This window comes from Emydura macquarii, unplaced genomic scaffold (assembly GCF_026122565.2).
Source record: "Emydura macquarii macquarii isolate MOO-44397 ecotype Brisbane River unplaced genomic scaffold, CSIRO-AGI_Emac_v2 contig_1253, whole genome shotgun sequence".
In the NCBI taxonomy this organism is placed as follows: domain Eukaryota; kingdom Metazoa; phylum Chordata; order Testudines; family Chelidae; genus Emydura; species Emydura macquarii.
The window spans coordinates 55983431-55998799 of record NW_027131390.1 but is presented as its reverse complement, the minus strand read 5'-3'; the positions used below and the strand labels follow the sequence as shown (position 1 = coordinate 55998799).

The following is a 15369-nucleotide window of genomic DNA, read 5'->3' as shown; positions in this document are numbered from 1 at the left end:
AAGAGCCAAAGATCAGACAAAAACACTTTGGGAAGACATAGAAGGATGACGCGCACCAAGAGACCTGTGTTGGTGAAGATGTTATATTGACATGGGTTAGCATTTGTAGGCCTCGTAAGAGAAGTAGGTTTTTAACTGGAATTGGAATGAAGGATGGATGCCTGGCACACTGGAATGGGACATCTCTTTCACATGTATGGGGTAGCATGGAAGAAGGTATGGAGACAAGAAGGAAAGTAAGGGACTGGCATCCCTTAAGGTGGGACATAGTAATAAATAAGAGTTGAGATGAAAGCAGGTGCAGGACCTTGAAGACAGCAATGTGAATTCTAAACTTGACTCTCTGGATGAGGGGCAGCTAGTAGAGGTATCTGAAGAGTGGAGTGATGTGGTCTGGGTAGTGAGTGAGGACAAAAATATTGGCTGCTGCATTCAGAATGGACTGGAGGGGAATGAGTTGAGGAGACTAGAGAGAATGAGGTTGCAGCAATGCAGCTGAGAGAGAACTATTGATAAGGGATGGATGGATGGATTATTTGTTTGTGTAAGTTGTAGAGAAAGTGGCATCAAGATTTGGTGACTCCCATTGGGTCTTTGGCTGACTCAAACCCAGACAGCCACTAGGTGATGCCTCATTCAAAGCTAATACATGCACAGCTAAGTGAGGTTTCAAGAGCCTCGAGTTGTGTATCGCTGATCTGGTAGTGCTTTAATTTCATAGCATTTCAAAGTGAATTGAAATGTTTGGTTTAAAAAATAAGTAAATAACATATTGAGTTTAAGAACTTAATTCAGACATATATTTTACATAAAAGCTGAAAAGTTTGTTTTTTTAATATCTGCCAGGACTGGTTCTCCTGCAATAGCTGATGATTCTGTCTAAAGCAGGGCAGGGCACAGAATTCCTTTACCCTTCTTAGGAGTTTCTGATGTTGTCTGCTTTTTGCAGGAGACATGCAGGACCTTAGATTCAAGTTTGTACAAGTTTCTCTTGTAAATGAAAGAGAAAATTATTTTCAAATAGTTTGTGTTTAAAATGTATTTATTTTCAGTTTTAAAGTCAGTTATCCTACCAGACAGAAAGTGTTTTACAATCCTTTTAAAAGCACAGTGCTTCACCTTTAAGAGTTTTAAAAAGTAATACAAATACTGAGAAAACATACAGTATAAAGAAATAAGACAATGACATTTTGGACACTGGTTTTCACAGTGCTTTGAACCTGTACCAGTATTGTAGGAAATCCTGCTCAGCATACTTCCCATTTCTGAGAACTGAGGTCTTTTTCTTTTCAGCTCCAGTGGACCACAGATGGTGGGAATGTTCTCACAGAAACTGTGACTGTTACATTTGCCTCACCACCTACAGAGGGTAGGAGCATATTGATATCTTACTTGTGTTCAATTTTTCGTTTTGTCACATGCATTACAAAAGTGCAGATATCCTGCCTGATCTTTAGAGATCTTGCCATTATTTTCCCTTATTTGAACACACCAAGAAGTGACCATTCTGATTCTCTCCCGCCCACCTCCTTATCACATGTCTGAGGAACTTGTTTCAATTCCTGATATAGCAGGTAGCAGTGATGAAAACTGCAGACTTTGCCTTTTATGACATCCTCTTACATGTGAAGATTTGGGTTTCGTTAGACTTAGTGAAGAGCAGAAAAATTTGGGTTGGGAGGAAATGTTTAGAACAGGGGTAGTCAATAGGCAGACCATGGGCCAAATCTGAACTGCCAGATGCTTTTGAAAGGACCCCAAAATCTTTTTATTTACTTATTGTTATTGTTTTTTTTTATTATTTTCTCTGGAGTCTAGACCTTGACTATACCTTGACCAAGAAATTTGGACCTTGACAAAAATAATTGATTGCCCCTGACTTAGAACATCTGTGTAGATAATCTTTTAGCACTTGCTTAATGGAATGGTGCAGAAGGAGATGATCAGTAAGGCCCCAATTCAGCAAGCTACTTGAGCACATGCCTAACTTTATGCATGTGAGTGTTGGGAGTTATCATGTGCTTGAAGTTAAGCACATCATAAATAAAGTACCTTGCTGAATCAGGGCCCATGTGCCTGCTTCTAGTAAAAGCAGTGACAAAACACCTATTGATTTCATCTGTGCAGGATCAGGCATTAAATCTTAGATTTTGATTCTGTCATCAGGACTTTCTCAAATCATTTTCTTCACCTTTATTGGTATATTTTTAAGTGAGATATTCATTTTAACTTTTATTATAAAAATACAGATTTTAGCTGACAACAGGGCAGTGAGACATTTTTCTTGTACTCTTTCTTCAATGATATTCTTGTGAAGTAGCATTTTTTTTGGTGAATGCATAAGCAGAGGGCAGTATCTCTTCACAGCAGTTACTGTATCATTTAACAAGGAAGTGAAGAAAAGCCAGAATGTGGATTTCTGAAGGAAGTTGCCCTGTCAAAATGGATTCTGCTCCACGATCTATTGTTGGGAGAGGTGCATTGGACTGTCGCGTCTTTGCCATAAATAGGTTTCTACTGTTACTATTTCAGATGAAAACATATCTAGTAAACCAAAATTCTAAAGCTTGTGACTTACACTTACTGACTACTCGCATACTTTAAGCTATCCATAGGCTTATGTGCTTTGCTGGATCAGGGTCCTCATTAGTAAATTTAAAACAAATTATTCCCCCCTCCCACCCACACACGCTTTTAATGGGGCAACTAATAATCTCTCAATTTCAAGAATACTTGATCTAGACAGTTCCTTCAACTGGGTAAACATGTGACACAGAAGAAAGTTCTTTCCTGGTCTTTCTCCTGTTTATGTTTAACATGATTGAGGTGAATCTGGCAGTTTTAGCAGGGGAGCAATAGCAGCCCTGTGAAAGACCCTGATTGTCTTCTTGCAAGATGTTTAAATAACACTGTAGAGATCTGTGCTTTAGTTAATTCAATAGAGCTAATCAAGTTGGCTATCTTGTATCTTTGTCTCCTCGGCACAGGGACTGCACATGGAATAGTGGACAGAGGATTGTGTTATAGCATATGAAAGGGGCACTATCAAGGTTGTTATGCTTAAAGATTTACCTGCACAGGTGGTTATCCTGTGTTGCAGTTCTTGCCTGAAGGATTCCTGGCATGTAGCCCCCACCCCACATTACACACACACACACAACTGGTTCTTACCCTTGTTGTAGCAGGAAAAATATAAAAACAAATGTTTGGCTTAATGTGTGAATCTTCTTAAATAACCTGGTGCACCTGATTCATGATGAGAGCCTCTATTTACACCAGTGTATTTACAGTGAGTTGCACACTAAGCTGGGCCTTTGTTTTTAACTTTTATTTTAGCTGGTGTTGCTGCAATGGATCAGTTTGAACTGAAAAACACCCCCTATGCTTGGAACTCTTAAGGTAAGAATTTCAATCTGGGCAACTGTCAGAGTACAGGAGGTCAATTTTTAGGCTTAATAATTGAATAGTGTCCCTTTTTTGAGGAAGACTCTCATGTTAGAGAAAGGGGGATCTTACAGAACCACCAGATACATAGCATTCACTTTTATCCTAAAAATAAGTCATGACTGGAGGTATTTGTGTATTTTGGATGGGCACAGGGTATTTGTGGCTCCAGAAGCCATTTAGAAATAGGTCTCAATCATGTGAGAGTGGGCAGGCTTATAGTATTTGGTTCCTGAATGCTGGCAGTAATGAAGGAAAATCAAATCTTGTTTTATTTTGGCCCCACAGATGGCTCCAAAAGACAAATGAGCCCATGAAACATGTAAGCATCCAGTGAGATACTGTCAGCCAGATACCTGAATTCAGAGAGATGTGGGTTTATTCAGCTTTCTGCAGAACCTGAATGCATGGCTCTATTGGGTAGAATTAAAATGCTCTTCTTTGCAGCCTGTTTTGTCTTCTATTTGATCATGTAGGGGTGTATTAATCATAGAAATGTAGGGCTGGAAGGGACCTTGAGAAGTCACTAAGTCCAGCCCCCTGTGCTGTGGCAGGACTAAGTAAATTTAGACCATCCTTGACAGGTGCTTGTCCATCTTGTTTTTAAAAGCTTCCAATGATGGGGACTCTATGACCTTCTTTCAAAGCCTATTCCAGATCTTAACTACCCTTACAGTTAGAAAGTTTTCCCTAATATCTAGGAATCTCCCTTGCTGCAGATTAAACCCATTATTTCTTGTCCTACCTTCAGAGGACAGAGAGAACAATTGATCACCATCCTTTTTATAATAAGCCTTAACATACTGTATTGGAAAACTGTTATAAATTCCTCCTTCAGTCAACTTTTCTCAAGACTAAACATGCTCAGTTTTGTTATCTTTTCCTCATAGGTCAGGCTTTTTTAAACCTTTCATCATTTTTGTTGCTCTCCTCAAGACTCTTCCCATCTTTTCTAAATTGTGGTGCCCAGAACTGGACATAGCACTCCAGCTGGGGCCTCACCAGTGTCAAGTGTAGTGGGAGAATTACCTCCCATGTCATACATACAATATTCTTGTTAATACACTCCAGAATCTCATTAGCCTTTTTTGTAGCTGCAGCAACTCTTATGTAGCGACTCATATTTAGTTTGAGTTCCACTATAACCCCCAGATCCTTTTCAGCATTACTACCATGAAGCCAGTTATTTCCCATTGTGTAGTTGTACATTTGATTTTTCCTTCCTAAGTGAAGTACTTTGTACTTGTCTTTGTTGAATTTCATCTTGTTGAATTCAGACTAATTCTCTAATTTGTCAAGGTCATTTTGAATTTTAAACTTGTCCTCCAAAATGACTGCAATCCCTCCCATTTCAGGATGATCTGTAGATTTTATCAGCATACTTTCAACTCCATTATCCAAGTCATTTAATGAAAATATTGAATAGTACTGGACCCAGGATTGATCCTGTGCGGAACCCCACTAGATATGCCCTACCTATTTGATAGCAAGCGATTGATAACTACTCTTTCAAAATGGTCTTTCAACCATTTGTGCACTCACCTTATAGTAATTTCGTCTAGACCACATTTTCCTAGTTTGCATATGAGAATGTCATGCAGAATTGTGTCAAAAGCCTTACTAAAATCAAGGTATTTTATGGCTACTGCTTCCCCTAGCCACTACATCAGTAATCCTATCAAAGTAAGAAATTAAGTTGATTTGGCATGATTTGTTCTTGACAAATCCACACTGACTATTCTTTATAACCTTATTATCCTCCAGGTACTTACAAATTGTTTAATAATTTGCTCCAGTATCTTTCCAGATATTGAAGTCTATAATTCTCCAGGTCCTCCTTGCTCCCCTTTTTAAAGATAGGTACTATGTTTGCCCTTCTTTAGTCTCCTGGGACCCCTCCTGTCCTCCAGAAGTTCACCAAGATAATTGCTAATGACTCCAAGATTGCTTCAGCTAGTTCCTTAAGTACCCTAGGATAAATTTCATCAGGTCCTGCTGACTTGAATACCTCACATTTTTCTAAATAATGTTTGACCTGTTTTTTTCCTATTTTGGCTTGCATTCCTTCCCCTACTTGTTAATATTAATTGTGCTGAGTATGTGGTCATCATTAACTTTTTAGTGTTGTAGACTGAAGTAAAATAGGCATTAAGCACCTCAGCTTTCTTGATGTCAGCAGTTATTAGCTCTTCTTATCCTGCTAAGTAGAGGATCTACACTTCCCTTTGTCTTTCTCTTGCTCCAAGGGACATGTCTACACTACAAAGTAAAGTCAATTTAATTTAAGTCAACATCCAATTGCTGCAGTAATTAAGTCAGTTGGGCATATTCACACCATGCTCATGGTCTCAGTGGTGTGCATCCTCACTAGCAGCTCTTGCATCGATGCGGAGAGCAATGCAACATGGGTAGCTATCCCACAGTGCAACCAGCCGCAAGGGGTTTTGGAAGAGTTTGCAATGCCTCATGGGACCAAAACATTGTCACAGGGTGGAATGGGAACATGGCTTTGACTTCCCATGATACAGTTTCCTCCCTTCCTACCCTGATATCAAAGACAAACCACCCATACTTTTTCACACCATTTTTCAAAAACCTGGTTTAGCTGCACATATGCCATAGCCCAAGAAGCATGGAGCCCGCCCAACTCTACACTCTTGCCATGAGCATCACAAACACCTTGCACCTTATCCTGCAGTATTTCCAGAACTGAGACAGGAGCTGCCATGCAGAACATTGTGATGTCAGTCAAGCAACCCTGCTGCAAGCCAGAGAATCAAACAATTCCTGGTTACTGCTGGAAGTCATGCAGCACCTGAACATGGTAGCACGCCATTTCTGGTCCCAGGGAACAAGCACTGACTTGTGAGATTTCATTGTTATGCACTTATGGGATGATGAGCAGTGGCTGCAGAACTTTTGAATGTGGAAGCCACTTTCAAAGAACTTTGTGCAGAGCTTTCCCCAGCCCTGAAGCGTAGCAACACTATAATGAGACCTGCTTTCACAGTGGAGAAGTGAGTGGTGATCACTATGTGGAAGCTTGCAACGTCAGACTGTTACCAGTCAGTGGGGAATCAATTTGGAGTTGGTAAATCCACCATGAAAGCTGTTGTGATCCAAATATGCAAGGCTATTAATCGACTTCTGCTAAGCAGGGTAGTGACTATGGGCAATGTGCAGGGCATAGTAGATAGTTTGGCCGCAATGGGGTTCCCTAACTGCAGTGGGGTGATAAATGGCACGCGTATCCCTATCTTGGCAGCACGCCATCTTGCCAAAGAGTACATAAACTGAAAGGGATACTTTTCAATGGTGTTGCAAGCAGTGGGCAATCACAGGTTTTGTTTTACCGACGTCAGCATGGGATGGTCAGGAAAGGTGCAAGACGCACGCATCTGTAAGAACACAGGTCTGTTCGGAAAGCTGCAATTAGGGACTCTTTCTGGATCGCAAAATAATCCATTGATGATGTTGAATAGTGATCCAGCCAATAGTGATCCTGGGAGACTCAGCCTACCCCTTACTCCCATGGCTCATGAAGCTGTACACTGGCCACCTGGAGCTGTTCAACAATAGGCTGAGCATGTGCAGAATGGTGGTGGAATGTGCCTTTGGACATTTAAAGTGTCGCTGGCGCAGTTTGCTTACTAGGTTAGACCTCAGTGAAAGCAATGTCCCCATTGCTATCGCTGCCTGCTGTGTACTCCATAATGTCTGTGAGGCAAAGGGAGAGAAGTTTCCGCAGGGGTGGACTGTGGAGGCTGAAAGGTTGGCAGCTCATTTTGAGCAGCCAGATACCAAGGCAATAAGAAGAGCTCAGTGAGGAGCTCTGCATCTCTGGGAGGCTTTGAAAAACTCATTTTAGTAATGAGGCACGGTAATATGTGCCGCTTATCTGCGTTCTGTCTTCCCATACCATCCCCTCTGTTACGTCATTTTCTCTGCACCTCTCTTCCCTCCTCCCTTGCCCCCAACTTCCATGCTTGGAATAAAGAGTATTTCATTTGCAAAACATTGATTTTTATTGCACAAATATAAAGAAACTGAAAGAGCAAGAAAGTAATTGAACCTTGAGCAAATGGTGTGATAAAATTGGAAAGGGAGAAACCAAGTCAGCTTGTCTGTGAAAGCACAGAAGTCTTGTCCATCAAAGGTCTTTGAATGATCGTCTTTTGTTCTTAGAACCCTCTCCTGATGTTGAGTGGCAGGGATATTGCACTTTCCTTCTCTCCCCTCCACCCTTGCCTCCTGGGAATGTTTGGGGAAGGGGGATTGGGAATAGGGTGATATTTTCAGGCTGTTCTGCAGGGGCTATAGAGGGAATCTAGCCTCAAGCTGCTTTTCTTGAAGCTCAACCACACACCTCAACAGGTCTGATTGGTCCTTCATAATCCACAGCATCTCATCCTGCATGGCATGCTCATGCTTCTGGGATGGTGTCCTGCTCTCCGTGTCTATATCCAGTTTTTCAGACAATGAAGTCGCCTAGACTCTAAGCTCCATGTCAGCTGTCCCAGAGGCATTCATTATGTTGTTGACCATGTCATTGTGCATTTTCTTTTTCCTTCTAATCTGCAAAAGCCTCTCTGCCAGTATGGAGGATGTGCTGAAGGCCAAGCTTTCCACTGTAAGGCATGCAAAGCACAAGGCAACCATTGGCAGTTCATGCCCTGAGTCAGATTCTAAGTTGCTATTTAAAAATCACTCCCCTTATTACATTGAAGTGCAAGCAAGAATATAATCAGTATCCCTAGATATACAATGAACTGATTTGCTGTTCCAGCCATGGTGAGTATGGGCCAGCAACATGGCCAACAGGACTTGTGCTGTAACTTGTGGGCAACCTGCGTCGGGAGCACAGAGGGGGCAGGTGGATCATGCCCCCTTCCCTTAGCAACATGGATGGTGCTTGGAGAACGGGGACCAGCTTTAAGCCTCCCAAAGTGTGGTCTTTGTCTGAGGCAGCTCCAGAGGGTGGGTGGGGGATGTGAGAACACAGGAACCTTTCCGTCCCTTCCCTTAATGCTGCTAATAGTAGTTGCCCTGGGCTTGCAGATTCTGAGGTCAGAGCTGATCCTTTCCATTTAAAGCTCCAGCATATTAGGGAAACCACAGTTGCAGGACCCAGAAATCACCATGTGTGGGGAATCACATGCTCTATTGTTTGTGGTACAAGCACTTGTACTGAAAACTTCCACCATCTCCCTTAGGTGGACCTATGTGATATCAGTCTCCTGAGGGTAACAGAGGCGGCAAGAGAGCACATGCTGCAAGCATCTGAGTACAGACAGGGTCCTTTATGCTGCTATGCTGTGTACCGCAATGATGCCAGCAGAATTAATACTGGAGTGGCATAGGGAAGTGTTCTGCCATAGTGGAAGAAATAAGGGAGCCCTCCCCAGAAACCTTCTGCAAATGGTTGCAGAGTACCTCCAGGAAAGTTTCCTGGAGATCTCCATGGAGGATTCACAGGCTATCCCTGTGCACATAAACAGTCTTTTCTGGGGGCTGCCCTCGACGTGGCTGGAGCAGCTATTGGGAAGCAGATACTCACTGCACCTAACTTTTTTTTCATATTAAACATAAAACAAGAGAATATAAGCCCTACAGTTTGATTGGAATTGCCTACTCACCAGAGTAGATGCTCACCATATGCTAGGTGCCTTCCCCAGCATCACGCTCAGCCACAATGCCATCCTGCAACTGGCCGGACTGCTCCGGGGTTAAAAATAGTTCTTGGAGAGAATGGATCCCCCCATGCCTTTCTCCTATTCTCATAGTCCTCCTCTTCCTTCTCCAAAATGTTGTCCTAGTTGTTGCCTGAGGTGGCCCAGGACTGAGACTCCGAAGAGGTATCCACACTGCATACTGGTAGTGGTAGGGTTGCTGCTGAGAATTGCAGGCAGCTCATTGTAAAAGTGGCATATCTGTGGTGCAGAACAAGAATGACTGTTCACCTCCCTTGTCTTTTGGTACGCCTGTCGAAGTTCTTTGGTTTTCATGTGGCACTGCTGTGTGTCCCAGTGTAGCCCTTCTCCCCCATGCTCCACACAATCTTTTCACAGATGTCTGTGTTTCTACAGCTGGATTAGCCCTGTGCCTGCACAGACTCTTCTCCCCAGAGACCAATAAGATCCACCACCTCCTGTGTACTCCAGGCTGGAGCACATTTGGGGCATTGAGTCACCATGATCAGCTAGGCTGGTGAACTCTCCATGCTGATCAAACAGGAAATGGGAATTCAAAAGTTCCTGGGGCTTTAACAGGGGAAGGGCTGTTTCCTGTGTATCTGGCTGCTGTGCAGTGGAATTGAAAACAATCTCCAGAGTGGTCACAGTGGAGCATTGTAGGACAACTCCTGGAGGACAATTCAGTCAACTTACACAACACTACATCTACACTGCCTTTCTGTCAACCCATCAACATCGAATTAAGCGTTATGCCTCCTGTGAAGGTGGAGTAATTAAGTCGACATAACAGGGAAGTTAGATCGGCAGAAGGGACCTGGTAGTATAGACGCATGCATTATTAGGTCAACATAAGGCAGCTTCCATCGACCTAAGTTTGTGGTGTAGACCAGGCCTAGTGTATCTGAAGAACTTCCTCTTATTGCCTTTCATGTCTCTTGCCAGGTGTAACTCATTTTGTGCCTAAGCCTTTCTGATTTTGTCCCTACATACTTAGCAGTTCTTTTGTACTCCTTCTTATCAATTTGACTATGTTTCCACTTTTTGTAGGATTCCTTTTTGATTTTCAGGTAATTAAAGAGCTCCTGATAAAGCTGTATTGGCCTCTTCCTATTCTTCCTGTCTCCTTTGCATCAGAACAGTTTGTAGTTGTGCCTTTAAAGTTGTCTCCTTGAGAAACTGCCAGCTCCTCTGAAATCCTTTTTCCCTTAGATTGTCGTCTAATGGAACCTTACCAACCAATTCTCTGAGTTTTTTAAAGTCTGCTTTTTTAAGTCCATTATCTTTATTCTGTTGCTCTCACTCCTTCCTTTCCTTAGAATCATGAAATCTCTCATTTCATGATCACTGTCATCCGAATTACCTTTCATCTTCAGATTTGCTACCAATTCCTCCCTTCTAGTCATAATCAAGTCTAAAATCACTGTCCTCCAGTTTCTTCTTCCAATGTCTGGAACAAAACATTGTCCTTGATACATTCTAAGAACTCATTGGAAATGTTGTGTTTTGCCATATTGCTTTCCTAATTAAAGTCCCCCATTACTACCTGCTCCTGTGTTTTGGATATTTCTGTTACTTGTTTTAGAAATGCCTCATCCACCTCCTCCTCTCTGATTTGGTGGTCTGTAGTAGACCCCCACCATGACATCATCCCTGTTTTTTAACCCTTTTATCTTTACCTAGAAAGTCTCAGTTGGTCTGCCTCCCACTTCCTTTAAGATCTCAAAACAAGTGTGTATATTCTTTATGTACAAGATAACCCCTACTTCTCTTTTTCCCTGTCTGTCCTTTCTGAACAAGCTTCTATATTAATAGTCCAGTCGTGAGACTTATCCCACCAATTCTCTGTGATGCCAATTAAGTAATAATTTAGCTTATGTACTAGTTCTTCCAGCTCTTCCTGTTTATTCCCCATACTCTTTTTATTTGTGTACAGACATCTAAAATGTTGATTAGATTCCCCCACTGATTTCCTTCTTGTTGCTTTTTTGACCCTTTTGTAGTTTTCCATGCCCTCCCCTCAATAATGTCATCTTTTTTAATACATATCTGTGGGCTTTCTGTCACCTGCCATCACTGAACCTAGTTTAAAGTCCTCCTCACTAGGTTGGTGAGTCAGTGCATGAAGATGCTCTTCCCTTTCTTGGTCAGGTGGACCTCATCTCTTCCCAGCAGACCACCTTCCTGGAACAGCATCCCATGGTCGAAGAAGCTGAAGCTTTTCTGTCAACATCTGTGCAGGATGCGCATGTTGCTGCCTAGGCACTAACCCTTAACTGGAAGGATAGATGAGAACTTAACCCGTGCCCCTGTCCCTATCACTCTTGCTCCCAGACCCCTGTAGTCACTGCTGATCTGCTCGAAGTCAGGCCTGGCAAAATCATTATTACCCACATGGATGAGCATCATAGGATAGTGATCAGAGAGACGGATGAGCATCAGCAACCTTTCCATAATGTCTCAGACTTGGGCTCCAGGTAGATGGCACATCCCTCGGGACATTGTGTCAGGTCAACAGATGGATGCCTCCGTTCCTCTCAAAAGGGAGTCCCTGACTACCAACACTCTCTGTCTCCTTCTCTCAGGTGCAATGGCAGTGAGCCTCCCAGGCTTGGCGAGTGAATTGCTCCTCCTCCTCAGCCATGGTGATCTGCTCCTCACCTTCTGTTGTCAGTACAGCATACCGGTTCTTGACCTTGATGGATGGGGGACCATGGTGGGGGGTGGGTGTTTTACTTATAAAATAAACAGCAGGATCTTATTCAGTGGGACAAGGCAATACGCCACGTTTATTGTGAATACTAAAGTTCTGTACAACAAAAACAATTTGAAATACATTTCTTCTAATACAGTCTCTCACACACACACAAATTTCTACAGAAATGGAGTATAGTTACCAGCCTCAGTTGCTCATGTTAGTCCACTGGCCAGGTGGCTAAGACACAAGGGAGGGAGTAGGGGTCTGCCGGTGCACACTGATGCTCCTGGAGGATGATTGTAGAACCAAATCCAAAGTCCTGATCTTTTTACCCCAACTTTATAGTGATCCATCCCCATTCGGGTCTATGGATCTTGCTGTGTCATGTTGCTTTCTCATATCACTCATAATGTTGCATACATGACAGCTTCCTGTTATCTCCTGATTCCTGTTTCGCACTTTGTCATGTTCCTGTACTTGGGGGGGTCGACTCCTTTGGACCCAGGGTTACCTTGATCTCGCGTTCTTCGTCCATCTGGATCATAAAAGTCATTACAATGAAGTCTTGCTTCACTCCCTTCCTGTTATCAGGGAGACTTAGAGTTGCTGCCTTTTACCTCATTATCACACACACACCATTTATTCCTCAGTCACACTAACGTTTACTTCAAAAAAAACCCAAAAGCTTAAAACAAAAATTATAACTTTCAATTAAAGCTGCATTCCCCCTAAATAATATATATATGTTTTTACAAAAAAGGGGAGTACAAGTTATTCTAATACTAGAAATGCTAGGGTGGAATTAGCCATCAATATGGATCATTCTACTGACATAAAATAACAAAGCACATTCACAGTAACTGTTCTCAGATATGAGCAAGACAGTTGCTTGTGTAACAAAAGGTCTCAAAACATTTCTAAGCAACAAATTGAACTGAGATGTTACAAACAAAATGCACACAGAACTGCAAGATATTCCAAGCACAGTGTTTCCAAACACCTGTAAACATGATTACAGCAATAGAGTCTAGGATGTCACAATTGCTTCTGCCTCCTGAACACTGATAAAATACTTGCTCTCGGCCTACATGGAGCACTGTCTACTGACCGAGGTGGCCAGCAGCCAGTCTCCTCCTCACTGAACAGCCACTACTCCCATCTTCTCTGGTGTTGCTGCAGTTGTCTGTAGTCAGCTAGCATCCTCCAGCCCAGATGTATTCGGCACTTTGACATCACATTCATTTCTGCAGAAACTGAGTATGATGTCACAAACATAGGATAATAACTTCACTGCAAGATTAAGAAAAAGAGAAGATGGACCTTTAAGCACAAGTATCTGAAACAATAGCAAGGGTGAAAGAGAAGTTGACTGTTCTAGTAGTCTGCTTTATGTATAAGTTTTGTTTTATTCAGGTTGTGCCAATATGGAATTGTTCTTTCAAAGGATCAAGCAACAACATGGGGAAAGCTGTATTGCTTGCTTACTGTGGAGAAATCCATTTCTCTTTCAATATATATCTCCTTCAGCATATGGTGCCATTTCTCCTATCCTCTCCTAAGCATAGAATCCCTGTCATTATCTAGCTTTATAAGTTTTTATTTGTTCCCTTGATTCTTTTTCACATCTGTTGTGATATATGTTCCATATACATATGGAATTAATAAACAGCTACAGAACATTCATGTGATGTATTTAATACACAGACTAGAAAATGGAACAATCTTACATGTGCTGCGATAGTATGGGACATCAAGCAATAGTCCCTCCCCTGACACATAAAAGATTAATTGTATAGTACTAAAAAGACCCACAGCATTACTGTACCAACTGCAGTATACTAAGATGATTGTACTGAAAGAGAGTCAGGGATTATCTCATAAACAGCTAGAGTTTGTGACTGAGTTTATGCTGAAGGACTTTTCCTCCACTCCTCATGCTGCTGGAAATCCTATGTGATTTTTTGCTGAAAAAAATCACCTGCTAATTTCAAAGGTAAAACTGCAAGATAGCAAGGAGGAGACTGGGTCAATGCAACTGCATATCTGTCTAAGACTTGAGTCATTAATTAAATTGCAAATATTTTGGGTCTCATAGAGACTGAATATATGATGATCCAATGGAGGATTTTGCGGGGAACCATCTAGGCAAATCTTGATTTTACAAATGTCTCGGCGGCAACCAAACTTCCATAAAATAGGGATATTCATGGGAAAATACAATAGTCTGGGAGCCAGAAGGGCTTCTGGATAAAAGGCTTTGTAAAATAGTTATCTTTGTTGCAGTTACCCCACTTGCACAAAAACAGTGGTGGGAAACTTACAGGATTTCTTGCATAAGGCTTTATTGAAGAACCATATACTTCAGTTAATTTTGTCTTTCTCAGTCTTCTCTCCTATTCTCTGTGCTTTTATCTAGGGTGTGTGTATGTATGTTCAAACAATTTGTTGCTGCTTTGATGGAAATTGTTTTGCTTTTAGATTCCTATGAATTTATAACTTAGAATTTAACAGGAAAGTATAGGGAGCAATTGTTTCAGTTCCCTTAGTAGTTTATTTAAATTCTAACTTTGTGCACCCTTGTATTTACTTTTTCCCACATCCAACCTGTTCTCCTTCCCTTGGTATCTAAGTTTTTCTACAGAAATAACAGACTATCAATTATGTAAATATAAATGCTTTTATATGTTTCAGTGTTGTGATATCATGCATTCAAGCTTTTGTTCATCAGGTAGAGGTAGATATTAAGAGCTCTGTAAACTAACAGAATCTTTGTTTTAATCTCTGTTCATTTGGTCTCTGTGGTGCTGCAGGGAGTTCACCAGGAGAATCAATCATCACCAAAGTGGAATCCAGTCAGACTGGGGAGAACTTGCCTCCAGAGACAGCTCAGCTGTTGTCGTCACTCTCTTCACTCCAGCCCAAGATATTTGCACAGCTTCAGGTACAGTCAAATTCTCTAACACCTTCAACCAGATTGCCAGAATTTCAACCTGTGCTGTTCTGGGAATCCTGATGGCGAGGTTGAGGACTATAAGCTTCCTCTCTGTTAATTATCCCATATACTCACTCCATTAATTTTTGCTAAGGGAAGCCAGATCTGAAGTACCTGTCAGCCCCCTTTCTGGCAATGTCCTTGTATTTTTACGCATTTTGGCTTTTACTTAGAGTGTAAGTGATCTATAGCTATCCTGTGAACACTGTTAAATCCAGGGTTTCTCATACAGATGAGCTAGGATAGATACAGTCAGTGAGCCAACCCCACATCCACTCCTCTTACACTAGTGATGTCCAACCATTTTCCTGAGGTCCAAAAATGTTATTTTATAATGGGGAAAGGCCACAATGTGAGGGAAAGGCAGTTTGAAGCTGCCATTTTATTTCCCTTTTCTCTGTTCTTAAACTGTTTTGAGAACCAAAAAGCAGCTCCCAACTCAGGCCCAGAAACTGTAGTTTTCCTTCCCTAGAAACTGCAACCTTATCCTACTCCAACCAGCCCCCAGGAACTCAACTCATTGCTCCCTCCACAAACACTCAAAA

At 41.9% G+C, this 15369-nt stretch overlaps 2 protein-coding genes across 2 annotated transcripts in view; one reads left to right on the top strand and one right to left on the bottom strand.

Moving 5' to 3' along the window:
- The window catches only part of ICA1L (islet cell autoantigen 1 like), a 427480-nt gene that overhangs the window by 129172 nt on the left and 282939 nt on the right, over positions 1–15369 (bottom strand). The gene's annotated exons all lie outside the window — the stretch shown is intronic.
- CARF (calcium responsive transcription factor) overlaps positions 1–15369 on the top strand; it is a 59480-nt gene that overhangs the window by 36595 nt on the left and 7516 nt on the right. Inside the window, exons 11-12 of the mRNA XM_067548879.1 lie at positions 1294–1369; positions 14643–14773. Of these exons, the coding sequence (XP_067404980.1) occupies positions 1294–1369; positions 14643–14773 (207 nt within the window). The remainder of the gene's footprint in view (positions 1–1293; positions 1370–14642; positions 14774–15369) is intronic.